This window comes from Diadema setosum, chromosome 14, assembly GCF_964275005.1.
Source record: "Diadema setosum chromosome 14, eeDiaSeto1, whole genome shotgun sequence".
NCBI lineage: Eukaryota > Metazoa > Echinodermata > Echinoidea > Diadematoida > Diadematidae > Diadema > Diadema setosum.
In genome coordinates, this window is record NC_092698.1 from 19,745,996 (window position 1) to 19,763,647 (window position 17,652).

The following is a 17,652-nucleotide window of genomic DNA, read 5'->3' on the forward strand; positions in this document are numbered from 1 at the left end:
TGAGGGAAGACCCGATCGGTTCATCGTCTTTTAATTTGCGGGATCCGGGAGCAGAGTAGCCGTTCGATAGCCAGTGTTTAGTTCTGTGATAACCTACATTTTAGTTCGTGGCCTGTCGTCGAACGTCTCAGTGCCTGATCTTCTTGTACACTGGCCTGGTAAATATCCTCCTCTCTCGCACAGCTCAGCACACCAATTCTCATCAAGTGGAAAACTAAACAACACATCCCCATACTAGTTTTGAACACATTCGTGCATGCATGTTGTAAGTATGCTTGTGGAATGGAGTGTGGAATGATTTGTGGAATGGCCAGGTGCCCAGGGCACTAACGTACGGCATGTAAGTTGAGTACAAATAGATCTAGTCAGTTAAACTATTTAAATTAGTAAAAGTAGGCCTACAACAAACTGCATGTAGAATCCTATTATGTAACGGGGCGGGGTTAGGCATGTCATGTGGCAGTGGTGGTGGTGTGGGGGGGGGGGGAGAGTGAGGGGGTTTGGATGGAATTCTAAATAATAACGTACTCTTAATTAGTGTTAATCTTATCACCTTAACGTTAGACGTCTAACCTTGTAACGTTAGACTGCTGACAAATCAAGCAGTTCAATTTAGAGAGACCCAATCAGTTTACCTGGATTGTGAGAAGTTTTCATACATTCTTTTAGAATACGTCTACTTTGACATTTGACCCCATTCACAGTAAGTGAAAGGGCCGGGCTCGGCTGCGGCCCAGCTTGGCCTTCATTTCACTGTAAATGCGCAAAAGGCCAAAACATTAATGCGGTATCAAAATCGGCTGCGCATTTGGCCAAGCTCTGGAGGTAGTCAAGCCGCGGCCAAGCCCGGCCTTTTCTCACTGTAAACGCAAACTGGGCCAAATGCGGTACCAAATAGACCTTATGCATATGACGTCATATAAGTGTGCTTTTATACGCGAGGTATTTTTACATGCATTTAATACACACAGCATCCGTGTTTCTTACGGTCTTTTCTAGAGTTTCAAAATCTGCTTGTAGCTGGCATGCAACTAGGCAGAAAGATCCGTCTGTCCGGAGGAGTCTTTTATTTTTTTGGACGTTATCACTCTCCTCCATAGACAGACGGAAGCTGGTATACATCGCTGTGTCTCTATGGAGAATTGGGTGAGGTACCTCACCCTTCTCCATTGCGTCTAATTCACAGCCCTAGATCAGCAAATTCAAACTTGTATTTCAGGTATGCATTGCACTCACCAGATTAATGATATATCCAACGTTTTGGTATAATTTTCATGAAAAAAGATGCAACTACCAGCGGTCGTAACAGCTCTTCAACGTATGAATCTGTTAGCCAATCACATGCGAGGTAGATTTCTATGTGTTTTTTATTAAAACACATACCTCGCATGTGATTGGCTCACAGATTCAAAATGGCGACTTACAGCTAGCGAACAGCGATGTATTATGGATACAAATTTCTGCGATATAACCTAGAAATACTCTAGTTACTGTGAGTATTTCGATTGCACAATGTGAGAAAGTTACCCCAAATATTGCTGCATAATGTGTCATGTCATGTCAAACTTGTTTGAATGTAAAAAAGCTGTCTGAAATTTGGTTTATCGTAACGTTTGATCTGTGTGCGACCGCTGGCAGCGCATCCTACAGGGGCCAGCATCATTGCCTTCGGTCTGTATAGCAGGTCAACTCCACTACATATTTTGACAGTTTTGACATAGTAGCTATTCTGTCCCTGTTTTTTTTTTCTCTCTCTCTTTGATTGAGCAAATAGATGCTCCAGCAGGTATATCGGGGCAAAAAAGAGGTCGGGTCTAAAATGTAACATACAGTTGCAGAGACGAACAACGAGACGTAAAGACCGCACTGCCACTGTCCTGGGGACTGGCTGCGAGTGAGGCTATCGCCGGTAACGCGCGTAAGAAAAGCATAGCTAGCTGCACACGTGCGTTGTCAAGGACTTCGCTTGCCCTCTAAGATGGCGTCGCGATTAGTTATCAAGTGAGTGATGACATCAATGCATTTAAGGTCTATTGCGACGCGCACGCTCCCGATAATAGTCGTTTGTTTACTAGCAGAGTGCCACTACGACAAAATACCGGTATTGAACGGTTTGAATTTATCCCGGGCCAAGCCTGGCACTGTAAATGGACAGAATTGCGGGGCCGAGTACCGCAATTGAGGCTGGGCTTGGCCGCGGCTAGGCCCGGGCTCGGCCCGGCCCTGCACTGTAAACGGGGTCCTTCGGCGTAGCCCAACCAGGCTCCGTGCAGAGCACGCGTTTTACAGCGACTGCGACTGGGCTGTGTACAGTTAACTTTGACAGTTCTCCAACAAGACAGAAGCCTTGATAGACACGGCTGTGGGTTGACCGAAAGATCAGTCTGTACCTTGTCGTCAGGGATATGTTCCGCAGGGACTACGTCTGACTTCACGGAATCCCCTCCTATACATAAATACCTTAATAAATTACATTAATTAATTCATTCATGCACCTGTTTCTGTCAAAAGGGTCACAAAAGCATTTTAAGCGTGCTTTCCTGCTTTGATCTTATCATCACCGCTGACAACCAGCCTGGATAAAAACACGACAACTCTTTGAGAAATCTAAAAACTACATGTGCAGAAGATTGTGATTCTATATCAAGAAAAATACATGTCCAGTTGTAGTGTACATTGGGAAATTATCGCTCACGTAATTTCATTTGCAAAATACGCATACTTTACAAGGGAAAGCAATTATATTGACAGGTTGGTTGTGATTTGTAATCTAATTTTCCCCATTTTTCGCACATTGTTCCAGAGTAAACATGGACAGTGACCATAGATGACATGTACACTGTATGTCCTCTCATTGAGCCATGTAACATGCTTGTCCACAGGTGTCCACTTCAGTAATTTTAAATTTTGAGACAGGAAAACCGTCATGTTTTCGGGTTTGCTGCTCCCTTTCATTGATGTTTATTCAAAGGCAGTTGAGTCTGAAAAGGCACCTCAGCAAAATAAGACCGCAATGAGGGAAATGGTTCTTTTGTCAGTGACGATGCACGATTGCACAATCGTCATTATCCAAGCACCTGCATGTACTCATTAAGATGCACATAATCGGGTGGCGGCAGTGATGTTGGGATCAAAGAAAGACCTCTGTTTCTAGTCCATGTGTAGTAGGTCCATGATCCGATACACCTCTTATGACCATTTGATTTGGCTCAGATATTACCCAAAGTGTTATTCAATTAATTTTCCTTTGAAAGAGAAGAGTAAGCAAGACAATAATAATGTCAGTGCCAGTGTTTTTGACTTGCTCTTCAAATATTGTCTCTCTCTCTCTGTTGAATGGCAGTTGTGTGTTTTCTGTCCTTGTCTTGTTTGCATAAGCTCCTTTTAAGTCAGACCATGCATTACTTCAAGGGGTGTAATCTCTGTTGTCTCTCAGATTAAGCTACCGATGAAGGTTGTCTAGAAGACACACTGCACATGAACTTCATACTTGCCGTAGCACAGATGTGCTGGCTACCTACATACACATACTAGTAATAGTATGTACAAGAAAATTAAATGCACATCTCCTGGGTATGATAGACTTTAGTGACATGTGTGCGCATTCACATGAATCAAGTGTACAGAGGAGATGGTATGCGATAGAAGTTGTGAGCAGGCATCCAAACTGTGTGTATCTGTTGAATCTTTCCTTCTCGGCATGAGATGTGATAAGTTTAAGGATATACATGTACATCACAGAAGATAGTCACCACAGTTTTACAGTGAAATGATTCATGACATGGAGCACAAACAAAATACTGAACAAAAGCCAGTTTGTCAATAAAAAAAGAGATCATATTGTTTGTCTGATTCATTAAACTATGCTACAAAGAGTGTAGCAAGGTCTATTCAAAGTGATAGTTAAGCTGCACCATTGTAGCTATGAATGTAGATTCAAGTCTTTGCTGCCTTTCCACCCCATCCCTTGCCCAAGGGTATTGTAAAAAGAAACCTTACCATCTGTTCACTGCCAACCTTCAGGTGCAATGATGAATGGCCACCATGTCACATGAAGCCGATAAGTATGATGATCATGTGACAGTTGTTTGTAGACAATTTCTGTTCTTTTGCCAAAAGCGGTGCAGCAGTATGTGCAAAAGCAGTATATTATTGTCACTTTGTCCCAGAAAATCTCAATCCTTGGCAGAGCATAGATGACATTCTTGGGCTATTTGAGCGTCAAGTTTGTAGAAGCAAGACAGTTCTCTGTTAGTCGTAACTTGCCACTTACACTTTCACTGTACAGGTTCTGTACCTACGTTGCAGTACTCTTTTTTATTGTAGTCAGTGGATAATAGCAGTGGTGGATCTGAAATAAACTGTCAATTGCAACATAATATTGAAGGCATTCCTCATGCAAAGTCACACAAGGGGGATTCAGACAGCGGTTCATGGTACATGTAGTTCTCAAACCGCAGTTAGCCATGTCCGATCAATAGTGGATCAGCCTACAGTAGAACCAGGCGTGAATGCACTTTTAACATGTTGTGAATACGGCATCAACATAGATTAACATGACAGTAATGCAGAATCAGGTGAGTAGCCCCTGTGAACATCTCAGAATGGAGACAGTGACGATATGGAACCTCACATCCAAGCTGGGGGGTGTTTCATCAACGTTTGTCAGCGCTAAAAGTTGTCATCGCTGACAATCACCATAGTAACAGTCAGCGACCAGAGCATCTCATCCAATCAAAACCGAGGATTTTGCTGAAATTGTCAGCGCTGACAAACGTTGATGAAACACCCCCCGGAAGTGAGCTCAAGGAAGTCACTGACTTTTATTGACTTAGTATCGCTGTGAATCAGTAAGATGATGAGAAAATATGGGTTATCTTTCACCCCTGGACATGCAGCATACTGTACACAGTTACTGCTAGCTAAGATAGAAGTGTCCTTGCTTTTAGTAGGTAGAAGTAGGAAGAACAAGAATGACAGTGAGAAACAGAGAAGAACCAGTTGCTCATGCTGCCGCAAGAGGAAGTTATGGATGAAGATCCTTTGGGGTCCTGAGGTGGCTTGCGAGAAAGAGGAGGGACCAACACCTCCGCTATCCTATTCTTGTTTAGAATCTACAAGCAGATTCATCTTCTTTTTCATTAGGTCAAGGTATAGATATGTGGAGCATGAGTGGTTTTACACTGCTTGAAGTTTTGCTGCCCCTCCTCCCTCTCTTTGGCAGCGTTCCCATTGGTCTCAAGAGTGTTCAGCAGGCTGTACAGTGTTGTAGCAGGTTTCAAACATCCCAAATTGTAAACATTTAATGTCAGTGTTACTCGCTCATTTGCCTTCATCACTTTTACACTAGTACACACAGCTCCAGCTCTCTGTATCATGCATGCTTCTCAACCCTTTTTTATCTGAAGCCCACTTTAGTTACTGCACTTTTTCCCCAAGGCCCAGTTGATTGAATACAAATCTTCTTTACTAGTATTTCATTATTGGCCAACATCACGACCCACCGGTTGAGAAGCACTGCTCTGATACGTTCTGCATCAACTGCAGTGCCACTGTGTAGCTCCTTGATGGGTCCGCAATGAAACTAGAGTATGTGAGCGGTAGATAAGGGTAAACATAATGAACAGCATTGCAAACATGTAGGAACACTGTATATATTAAACTGCCAAGATTGCCATGAAATATTAACCATTTTGTTTTAATCGGTTCCCCACAATCCTTATGAACTAATGCGTATGAGTGACAAGTAACTAGGAATTGAATAAGGTATTAACCCATTGAGGACGGTTTGATTTTGCTACAGCACACATTTCCAATAGACACCTGCCTGAGTATACTCGGGACTCATCCTCAACGGGTTAATACTATACGTTCCCCGGTGGATTAAGGCAGATTGTAGAACAGCCATGAACCGTCGTCTGAAGTGTTGTAAGCATTTGTTCAACAGAATTCAGTTATCATTATAATTTATGTCAGCATGTGCAGCAGCGCTGTACCAGGGTGTATCCTCTTTTCTTTTCAAAGACATAATCTTAGAAAGATGGAGATTTCTGTTTTCTTTCTTAAATCTATTTTCATTATTTCTGTACTTTCTGCTTGAATTTGTGCACTCAGCTAGCCTCTGACACTTGACAAGAATGGCCAGCTACAGCAACGAGCCTCTTCGGAATCCAAACTTGACCATCAACAGCAAGGAGCCCTTCAACGCGGAGCCCCCGTCGGACATTTTGCGGGAGCATTTTGTGACTCCCAATGACCAGTTCTACGTGAGGAACCATGCCCCCGTGCCGAATCTCGATGGTAGAACACACAGGTGTGTACACGTACATGTACAACATAGACCCGTGTCATGGGATGTGTCCCTTTAAATTCTCAGACTACGCCCAACTCCCATGGGTACTCGCCATTCCATCCCACCCTCTCCATTCAGTAGCTAAAAATTTTCCAAATTTAGTGGTATGCCCCAGCAGAGATATTTCATGTTATACAATATGTTCTTCTTGTGTTTCTTCTCATCTGCATGATGGCCTATCAAATGCTCTTCTCAATCTCTGCCAAGGTGCTCTTCCTCTACAAAGCCCCCGTTCCACTATCACGATCTGGACCCCGATCTGTCCCAATCTAGCAGATCGGGAGAGAGCGGCAAAAGCGTACGGGGATCGGAAGCATCGTAGCAGCAGCGTGTGGAGGTCGGGGTTGGAGTGGGCATTTTCTCAGATCGGGAAGAAATTTTGAACCTGTTCAAAATTTCTTCCCGATCTCCCCGATCAAAATTGACCTATTTTTAGTCGTACGGCAAGCGGGGAGAGCGTAGTGACAGCGTAAACGCAGCGGGGAGAGCGTAGTGACAGCGTAAACGCAGCGGGATGAGCGTAACAAGGTCTTTCTGAGCGTAGTAACATCGGCACAAGAACAGGAAGAAAACTTACACAAAAAAATGTCTGCCAGAAGAAGATAAGGAGATCGAGAGACAGAATTGTTGAGGAGGAGGAAGGCATTGTCGCTACACCTGTCAGGTGAAGAATATGAAATCATCTACAACTGGAGGAAGACGGACTATAAAAGCAAGGACATCAAGAAAAAGCCTTGGAAAAATCAGCGCGTCTTTGTTTATAACAATGCATTGCTGCAAAAGAAACGTGAGTTTTAGGAGCCTCTTCGAGGTCCACAGTATATTTCTTCGGTTCTACATGCTAATAAGTTGACTGACTGCAGATCGACGGTCGAATCGGGGTACATCGGGGCACATCGGGCACTTTTCAGCTCTGTGAACGGGATGACAGCGTGATAAGATCGTATAGCTCGTTCAGAGCGTAGATACAGCGTGCATCGATCGGATGACATCGGCAACATCGCACTGACAGCGTAGCTACATCGTTCTAAAGCGTAGCTGCAGCGGCAGAGATCGTAATGCCTCATTCCCGATCATCGTAGTAAGAGCGTAGCAAGCACGTGGTAGTCGTAACTGCAGCGTATTTAGAGCGTTCTAACATCGTACCGTGTCCAGATCGGCTCAGGTTTTACCCGATCCTTCCCGATCTGAGAAAATTGTCAAATCGTAGCGAGAACGGCATAGTGGAACGGGGGCTTTCACAAATCAATGAAGAGATTAATTGTACAGTTGACTTGTACTTGTATGGAAAGGGACGAAAAAGGGGAAACAGTGACCGTTCACATTTACCTAAAATACCGCGAATTTTCACATTTACCGCGAATGTTCACATTTACCTAAAATACCGCAAATTTTATGAGTGTTTATCATGCTATTTTTCACGTAGACAAAAACCCATATTGAGTTTAGAGAGTGTGAATCTGAAAGTGTTGACATCTTGCAAGCGTTACGTTTTGTCGTCCGTCAGTTCCAGTTGGCTTGTGTGGGATACATCCCTGCTGCACATACACTGTACATGTGAGCAAAGGATTCCATCGTGACTTGCCATCAGAGGATTGACATTTTGCTACACGATAATGATATTGAAAAAAAAAAGTCCCATGGATTGTACTTGACTTCAGTCGTGAGAGGAAAAAAAAGCTGCTAAGGTAGCAAGGCATTGAGGCGATGACTGTTTGTTGATGACGACAGGAGCATGAACTTGGCACTGTGCCATGTGATAGTAAATATGACCTTGGCACATTGACAGGGGCAAGCAAACGTGGCTATGCCTCATTAAAGCTTAATTACCTCCACGTACATTGTAACTGCCCTGCTTGCTTGTTCTACATTGTGTTTAAACGTACAGGTATGAAACAAATATGAAGTGATCTTTGTCCTTGAAGTTGATTTTATGAACTTTTACAACTATCCTGGACTCATCTTCCAAACTTCCTTGAATACTGATAAACTCTGAGCACTCAGAGTTAAGGATGAAATGTTTAATTTGAGAAAATATTGACATAATTGATATACATCTTGTAAATTTTCTGGTATAAAAACAAAGACACGCACACTACTCATGGCATGAAAGTCACAAGATTAATGAAGGTCTTTTGTGCACTGAAAGGTGCCATGTCAGAGTAAATGCATTATAACATAGTTTAGTTTTCTTAAAACTCAGCTTTTGATTTACTGCACTTTTAGTACCTCCGCCAAGGGAGGAGGTTATGTTTTCGTTACCGTTTGTCTGTGTGCAAAATAACTCAAAAAGTTGGAAACGGATGTAGATGAAATTTGCAGGAAAAGTCGATAATGACACAAGGAACAAATGATTAAATTTTGGTAGTGATCCGGAAACTTTTATGGATTTTATGAAGGATTTTCAATATTTTGGCAGGTAGGGTCAATGAACTCGGGAGTTCAAGCTGCGCATTATAGAGGTTTTCATACGCGCACTAAAGTGCGTGCTCTAGTTTCTGCTAGGCTGGCAAGGCGCGCCATGCAGTAGAGGGTTTATGATGTAACAAAGGGTTCTATATTGGGAAATCTGGCAATTTTTCAGCATGCGTACGTATGGGTGGAAATCACTGTGGAAGAGCAAGATCAGTTGTGGAAAGTACAGGTAGCTGCTTGGCAGAGGTCTGCGCTCTCAGAGTGTTTTTCTAGTTCTGAATAATTTTCTCTTGCAGAACATAATGACATGACACAGATTGCCTTTGAGAGAAAATTGACCTTAGAATCAAGATTAACACATTATGTAGAAACTTACAAAGTATGTGATGGATCATTCACACTTACGACAGGGTAATATTTTCTGCTCTCAGGATAACATTTCTTGTTTGACTTACATTGAAGACATTCTGAATTTTTTCCCCTACAATATACAATATTGAACAAAGATGAAATTTTGCCTTCTGAAGGAACCTTATCTTGGACTTGCCCCAAGTCTTCCCAAAGGATATGTACATGGGTACATGGAAAGGCAGTTCCTACTATACCATATGTCCTCCCCACCCCCCCCCCCAAAAAAAAAGAGAAATGCAACTTGATTTCTGCTTTGATAACTTTCAATATGATTAAACTGTCTGATTGCTATTTCAGGATCTAAACCTATAACATCTTACCTATATTTTGCAGAAAACCCTATTCGATTTGGTAAAATGGTCACAGAGAAATATGAATTGCTGTAAAGCATGTCATGGGTCTGTTTCTTTGAAGTTTAGCACTTGGATGCTCTTGGAGCTTTATATTAACGTTTGAACACAATGAACAGAACTTGGAGGGAAGGGATTCCTGACATGCTCTACAAAGATCCTCATTTCTCTTTGACCATTGGAGCAAATCAGATAGGGTTTTTTGTAAGATGTGTTTAATAAGTTATAGTTCACTGAAATTGTATTTGGATTCATTCACTATTTTTATGCCTCCGCCATGAAGTGTCGCCGGAGGCACTATGTTTTCGGGTTGTCTGTCCATCCTTCCGTCCATCCGTCCATCCGTCCGTCCTTCCATCCGTAATCAATTTTTGTGGACAATGTAACTAAAAAATGGTTTTGAGGTATCCTAATGAAACTTGGCATGTGTAAATATGAGTGGGCGAAGTTGTGCCTATCAAGTTTTGGGTGCACATGCTCCAGGTCAGAGGTCAAAAGGTCAAGGTCAAATGCTCAAAATCTCACTATTTCCCCCATATCAATATCAGCAGTGCCTGAAGGTATTTTCTTTAAACTTAGTGTATACATGAATTTCCAAATAAAGATTCACTAGAGAGAGTTTTGGATCATGAGGTCAAAGGTCAAGTGAAAATGTTAAGATTTCAATTTTTTCTCCATATATAATCTCACAAATATTTCAAGCTATCTTTATGGAACTAAGGACATGCATGTACCAACCGGCAGGGATCATCTAGGGAATTTAGGGGTCATGGGTCAAAGGTCAAGAACAACTCATCAAAATGTCACTACCTGGTATTTCCCTCGTATAGATGCAATGCCTGTAGGATTTATCTTGAAACTTTAGTGTATATATGCATGTATTACCCAATAGAGATTCTCTTGGAAGTTTCTTGCCAAAAGGTCAAAGGTCAAGTGAAAGTGCTAAATTTCACTTCTTCACCTATAAATTGAGCTGATGAAGGCATTGGTGACCTCGATAGCCCTATATGGATGCTAATCATAGACACTCAGCAAAAATCTGGAGAAGAAAATAGCCGCTTTTGAGATGAGATGTTTCCACCGATTACTCGGAATACATTGGCACGATCGCCGCACCAATGCATTAGTGCTGGAAGAGATCAGGAGGAAAATTGGGGATTATGAACCACTGCTGGACACGCTGAAGAGAAGGAAGCTGCAATGGTTCGGTCATGTCACCCAACGGCCAGGTACACTAGCGCATACGGTAATGCAAGGTCGGGTGGATGGGCGGCGAGCTCAAGGAAGACCAAGGAGGAAGTGGGTGGATGATGTGAGGAGATGGATTGAGAAGCCGGTGGAAAGCTGTATGAGAATGGCGCAGGATTAAAGGAAACCTGGAGAAGGACATCTCAGTGCCCCAACGGCAGAAATGCTACGGGTGTGACCTGACCTATAAAAGGGTCAAAAGTTGGGTACAAATTCTCAAATCCCCAAATACCTGCACTCTTAGACAATATAGTCATTCATCCAATCAAACCTAACTCAAGGAAAGTGAACATTCAACACATTTGTCATTTTAATATTTTGCCAATAATATGAAACTGTCATCACACATTGTCAAGACATTGTACTATAGACCTATTAGGAGAACCATGCATTATGGCAGAGGCATACCAGTTGCCGTAGCGACATTTCCAGTTTAAATTTATTGTTGCGAAGGGTCCCATATAATTTTTTTTATTCATTTATTTATTTATTTATTTATTTTTTTATTTTTATTTTTTTTTTGGGGGGGGGGGGGGACATATGTACAGTACAATTATCTGGAGCTATATGTATCTTCCATGGTATTCTGGGTCCAGAGAAAAGGTGCCAATACCTTCCTCTATGTTTGAACTGTAGCTGGCCTTGCAGAGGGCTTTAGATAACCCGTGTACAATCAACAACATGAGCGTGTTGCAGAAACACAATTGAAATCATTCAAAGCATGAAGAGTTCTCCAATCCTTTTGCCTAGCTCCCCATTATGCAATCATTGAAAGCAAATCCTCCCCCACTCCGCACACATAGATAACTATCTAAACATGAAGTCACCCTACATTATATAAGTCAAATGTCTTTATTAAAGGGATGATATATGTTTTGGTTGACATGGGGGATTCAGATTTTAACAGTTTGCTAAAACTTAGACACCATTTATGAAATAGTTAGTATCTGACAATCTAAGAGGGATTCAAAGTTTAATTGATGAAAAATGGTTTTGAAATGGCTTATATATCCAAAACCAAAGTAAAACAAAGTGGTCCTAATAAAAGGTAGGTCCCACCTTTTATTTAGGATCTCTTTCCTTTTGGATACAATTGTACTTCAGCCATTTCAAAACCTATTTTCATCAAATAACTTTGAATTCCTCATGTAATTGTATGGTGTTTTTTTTTTTTCTTCATTTTTCATTATTTAGAGGTTTCCTGTTAGAGGGATCTCACAAAAAAGGTAGAAACCTGAAACCCCATCTCAACCAATGCTATACCATCCAAAATGTTTGTTAAAATAGTCCTGATGTGTTTATAATCATAGAATGTAAGTAGAATTGAACTATAATAGAACTTGATTTGATAGTCATGGGCAATCAATTCAAACTCATAATTGGGCAAGTTTTGTGACAAGAAACTAGCTGTTAGACAAAATTGGCGTCATGTTTACGTTCTAAAGAAGAAAAAAAAAAAGAAGCAAAGAGAAAAAACAGCAACAACACTAGACCTGTTTGCACTTAACTGTCTACTGAGCACATCATGCATCTTCAGTGACACACACACACTGAGGGAGGCACTTTGTGATTCGTTATTTTGACCTTCAGGCATCTGTTTCTTGGCCAGAAATTGTGTCATTTTGAAAGTCTGCCCATGCAGTAGATGCAAAGTAGCCTTTAAGCCTGTAATTTAGTAATTGAGAAAATAGCAGCTTTTACAGTATTCAAACAGTTTCAAACACACATGCACACACACATCCAGACACACACACACACACACACACACACAGAAACACAAATATTGCCAAATGTTTATTGTTCATAACTTTCATGACTTATCACTGTGTGCCTTTTTCCTTTGTTTGTTGATTTCTCAGGTTATATTTACAATTGTATTCCTTGGCCATTAATGAATTTTTATGTGCAGAGTGCAGGTGGAAGGGCTTGTGCCACACCCCCTTGAGTTGACTGCAGAGCAGCTGAGGTCTCAATATGAACAGGTCACTGTTATGGCAACTCTCATGGTAAGAAACGTGGCCATCCTTTTTTATGGCCGGCACACAAGGTGCTCATACAGAATCAGTGGCGGATTTGGAGGGGGGGGGGGGGTCCACACGGGGCTTGCTCCCCCTTTTATTTCTGGTTAAAACAAAAGAAATACAAAGAAAAAAATGGGGGACTTGTGCACCCCCCCCCCCCTTTTTACGGAATTCCTGGATCCGCCCCTGAGTATTTATGTATGTACAGCTTTTTAAGAACAATGCCCATTTGGTTTGAGAAGAACAGAATGATATTGAAACAAGGAGTTGGTTGATGACAAGATGCATTTTTTATGCACACACACTCACACACAACCACAAAAGGATAAGTTTTGAGAATACAAGTACAGTTGTGTTGAGTGATTCTTTGATCTTATTTCTTTGCAATACTGTATAAAAAGTAGACATCCATTTTCAATCTTGTTCCATTTTGTGTTTAATGAGGGGGAGGGGTGCATTTACATAGTACAAACTACGCACATTGTCTTCAAATTGAAAGAATTTTAATGAATTGTGCAAATAAGATGACTGCAAGGATGTGTTCATTAGCAGTCAAATAATTGTAAATGAATTCAAATCAAGTTGAAGTGATCTTTGATGACATAGTCTTCCTGTTGACTCTCGAGTTTGATTTGGAAATGTGCCCCTTTATCCATGAGGTTAACATAGTTAATATGATACTTTGTATTAAAAGGTGTAGTGATTCTCAGTGATTTTCAATATTCATGAACCTGGCAGTATCTTTGATAGTTGATGACAATTTTGACCTGTAGGCAAAGAAAGTTTCCAGAGAGAATTGCATGCCCAACTTGCCAGCTATTGGACTTGTAGAATTGACATTTTGTGCATTATGCACAAACACTCTCTTGTGATACTGAGTCTCAAAGATCTTTCTTACTCTTCTTCCCTCTTCACTCTTTCTTCCCTTATATACAGTGGACTCCCGTTATAACGAAATCCTCGGGACCGGCAATTTTCTTTCATTATATAGAAATTTCATTATAACCGAATGAATAAACAATAAAAGTACATAGAGTTGACAATGTTGCGGCCCTAAATTTTACTTCGCTGTAACCGGAATTTCATTATAACCGTGTTCCTTATAACGGGAGTGCACTGTATTGTGTTAGATACATGGTAGATGGGACTGTCTTTCAGTATGAATTATGCTGCCATTTTGTTCTAAGTTTCATAAATTGTGAGAGATGATGTCACAAAATATTGTCTTCTCACCCAGCGATTGCGGCACAAATTCTACAAATTCATAACTTTGAACAGATTGATTATCTGCAAACTGTCCTAATGTGTATCAACAATATTGCTCTTTTCCCTCAATTCACCTTATGTATTTTGGGTTTCACTCTCCATTAAATGAAATAGCAGTGGTGTTGTGTAACTATTTGAAAGTTTCGTCTTCCTTTTCCCTGCAGTGTGCTGGGAACCGAAGAACAGAAATGGCGAGCATCAAAAAAGTCAGGGTGAGTGTTTGACACGAGAGCTGCTTTTAGCAAGATTGCCCTATCATGTCAACAAATGTGATTGATAATGTATGTATGTAGTCAACGTCTGTGAGATGTTTCAGTCAATATACTGTTGTATCACATTGCACAGTTGCATTTGTGACTAGTTCTTGTGCAAACGGTCTCCAGTGCACTCTGCTATCAGCTGCGAGTTCTCTGAGTCAAGGCTCATCTTGGCTGGGACACCGTACACCAAACCAATATCAACCTGACAGTTGGTCTTATACCACCAAACAGTATGTGGTGTTTGCAGTGGAAAAGCAAGAATGATAAAAAAAAAAAGGATGCCAATTTTAGCCAAATTAGGCAAAAATTTATTTGCCCACAGGGTAGATTATATCCAAACACTTAACGCCAGGTGATCAGGAGCTTCTTTGTGTCATGTTCTGATTAACTGGACTAGATCTTTTTTCTCTGTCTCTCTATGTGAGATCCTACAAAAGTTGTATAACCCATTATGTTGTACAAACCACATTTATATAGTTTGGTTCGTATATTTTAATATAATGTTTGTGGTTCATACGAGGAAGGGGGAGAGGAAAAAAAGAGTCTTTACTATGAGGGAGAGAAAAAATGTCTTTCACTTGTACCTTTTATTTTCCATATAGCTGTTTGTTATGGTTGCACAATTTTCAAAAGTCTACAAAGTTGCTAGATTTACAGCTGATTCGTGATTTGTGTGTGTGTGTGTGTGTGTGTGTTTGTGTGTGTGTGTGTGTAAATTTGATTATACCAATGTTATTTCCACAGCAAAATTTCCCCGGAAATTCATTGATTAAATGGGAGATAAATCGCTCATAACAGGATTTCTGACTAAACTCAGCTATCAAACTTGCCGTGAGCGCAGTAGATTGTGGCTCTGGTTGTGCAAGAAAAAAACAAGAACAAAAACAAGGACCCTCCAACTACAACTTCAGTTCTACTGTTGCTACCACTACATCAGCTAGTCACATGTTAGAGTTAATATCTGTTACCATGGCATTGACTTTCACTGAAAGGTGTTTCAACACTAGCATCATCTTAATAGACCCTTTTTAGGTCCAGTTTAAGACTGAGGTGTACTGCTGCTTAAACAGAAAGAAAAAAAAAAGATTAAAAAGAGATCAGATCTGGTTTGTACAAGAAGCATTTAGGAAGATTTTTATGAATGATTTTGTTGCATTTTGCACATTTGCAGGGTGTGGGTTGGGGTCATGCAGCCATCAGCAATGCTATTTGGAGAGGACCCCGCCTGCGGGATGTTCTTCTCAATGCCGGCATTGAAAAGGTGAGTTTTCTCTCTGTCTCATCTTCCGCTAATTGTTAAGCATTAACTGTGTGGTCCATGCTTCTGTCGTACATGTCTCACAGTTTGATATGTTAGCTGGGTATGAGAGTAAAAGATTAATTTTTAGTGAACATCAATATTACAATAAATTGAGCTGGAATAGAGTACTATCAGTCAGGACATTGGTGTGTTTTTTTATGCCTCCGCCACGAAGTGGTGCCGGAGGCATCGGGTTGTCCGTCCGTCCGTCCGTCCGTCCGTCCTTCCGTCAGTCCGTCCTTCCGTCCGTCCGTAAGGAATTTTGTGGACAAGGTATCTATCAAAACCTGTTGAGGTATCCTAATGAAACTTGGCATGTATGTGTATTAGGGGGTGAAGTTGTGCCTATCAACTTTTGGGTGCACATGCTCAAGGTCAAAGGTCAAAAGGTCAAGGTCAAATACATAAAACTTCACTATTTCCACCATATCTATTGAATGCCTGAAGATATTTTCTTGAAATTTAGTGTATACATGTATTACCCAATTAAGATGCTCTGGTGAAAGTTTGGGTCATGAGGTAAAAGGTCAAAGGTCAAAAGGTCAGGGTCAAATACATAAAATTTCACTATTTCCACCATATCTATTGAATGCCTGAAGATATTTTCTTGAAACTTAGTGTATACATGTATTACCCAATTAAGATTCTCTGGTGAAAGTTTGGGTCATGAGGTCAAAGGTCAAAGGTCAAAAGGTCAAGTAAAAATATTAAAACTTCTTTTCTTTTCTCCATACCTTGGAAAATTGTTCAAGGTATCTTCATGGAACATAGTATATACATATACTGACTGGAAGTGATTATCTAGAGAATGTAGGGTTCATGGGGTCAAAGGTCAGGGGTCAAAGGTCAAGTGCAACACTTCAAAATTTTACTATTTCCCTCCTATCATGCAATGCCAGCAGGGTTATTTTTTTTTACACTTGGTGTATGCATACATGTGTAACCTAATAGAAATTCTCTGGAAAGTTTTTTTTTTCTTCTTTTTTTGCCTCAAAGGTCAAAAGGTCAAAGATCAAGTGAAAGTGCTGAACTAACTTTTTCCTCCATATCTCGGAAGTGGCTCAAGTTATCTTGAAACTTAGTACATATTATGCATGTTCTAGCTGAAAGTGATTATCTTATGAATTTTAGGGTCAAGGGCCAGATGAAAATGGTAACAATTTACTATTCAATTCAGAAATTGTACTTTTTCTCCACACCTGTACCTTGAAAATTACTCAATGCCTAAATGTATGAATGGGTCAAAGTCGAGTTAAAGTCCTTAAATCCCTAGATACATGCTCTCCTATTCATCCAATTAAACCTAGGTCAAGGAAGGTGAACATTCAACACATTTGTGACAAACTTGTCATTTCAATATTTTGCCAATTTTGTGAAAATGTAATCACACATTGTCCACATGTACTATCTAGACCTATTGGGAAAATCATGCATTATGGCGGAGGCATACCAGTCGCCAAAGCGACATTTCTAGTTTCTTTCTATATCAATTTCATTTCATATTTTCCAAGACAGAAGCAGGAGGCAGCAATATTGTTTCATTTTATCCTAATACTCTAGTAGTGATTTTGATCTTGTTGAATGAGATCATTGATGAAATATGGAATGTTTGACCCAAGAGATCTGGATTTCGTAATATCCAATTTTGCTCCCACATCAGCTGGAATCGCAGTGGGAAGATCTCCACGTTGACTTCGAAGGAGTGGACATCTGCAAGGAAAACCGTGGCTACGGGTCTTCCATATCACTCATGAAGGCAATGTGAGTTACCCATGCAGGGCACAAGCCAAGCAATTTTATTGCCACTCTTCAAACAGACACACAATACAGTCAGAAAGACAGACAGACAGACAGACAGACAGAGTACGTTTTCCAGCAGGTGGCTGAGAAGCAGATGAAGTAGGCTGTTCGAGGACAATGAGCCATTTCACAACTTGCTCATGAGCAGAAAAGGGTCATTTGTAGAATCAGGCATGTTGGTTTGTAGATTCACTGAGATAGGAATCTATTATGTACAGTAATCCTTTAG

At 40.8% G+C, this 17,652-nt stretch overlaps 1 protein-coding gene across 1 annotated transcript in view; it reads left to right on the top strand.

Annotated features, from left to right (window-relative positions):
* The first annotated feature begins 6 nt into the window (after nt 1-6).
* The window catches only part of LOC140237887 (sulfite oxidase, mitochondrial-like), a 29,816-nt gene continuing 12,170 nt past the window's right edge, over nt 7-17,652 (top strand). The window contains exons 1-6 of the mRNA XM_072317820.1: nt 7-158; nt 6,115-6,313; nt 12,686-12,782; nt 14,228-14,275; nt 15,495-15,584; nt 17,284-17,384. Coding sequence (XP_072173921.1) covers nt 6,138-6,313; nt 12,686-12,782; nt 14,228-14,275; nt 15,495-15,584; nt 17,284-17,384 — 512 coding nt within the window. The 5' untranslated portion in view covers nt 7-158; nt 6,115-6,137. The remainder of the gene's footprint in view (nt 159-6,114; nt 6,314-12,685; nt 12,783-14,227; nt 14,276-15,494; nt 15,585-17,283; nt 17,385-17,652) is intronic.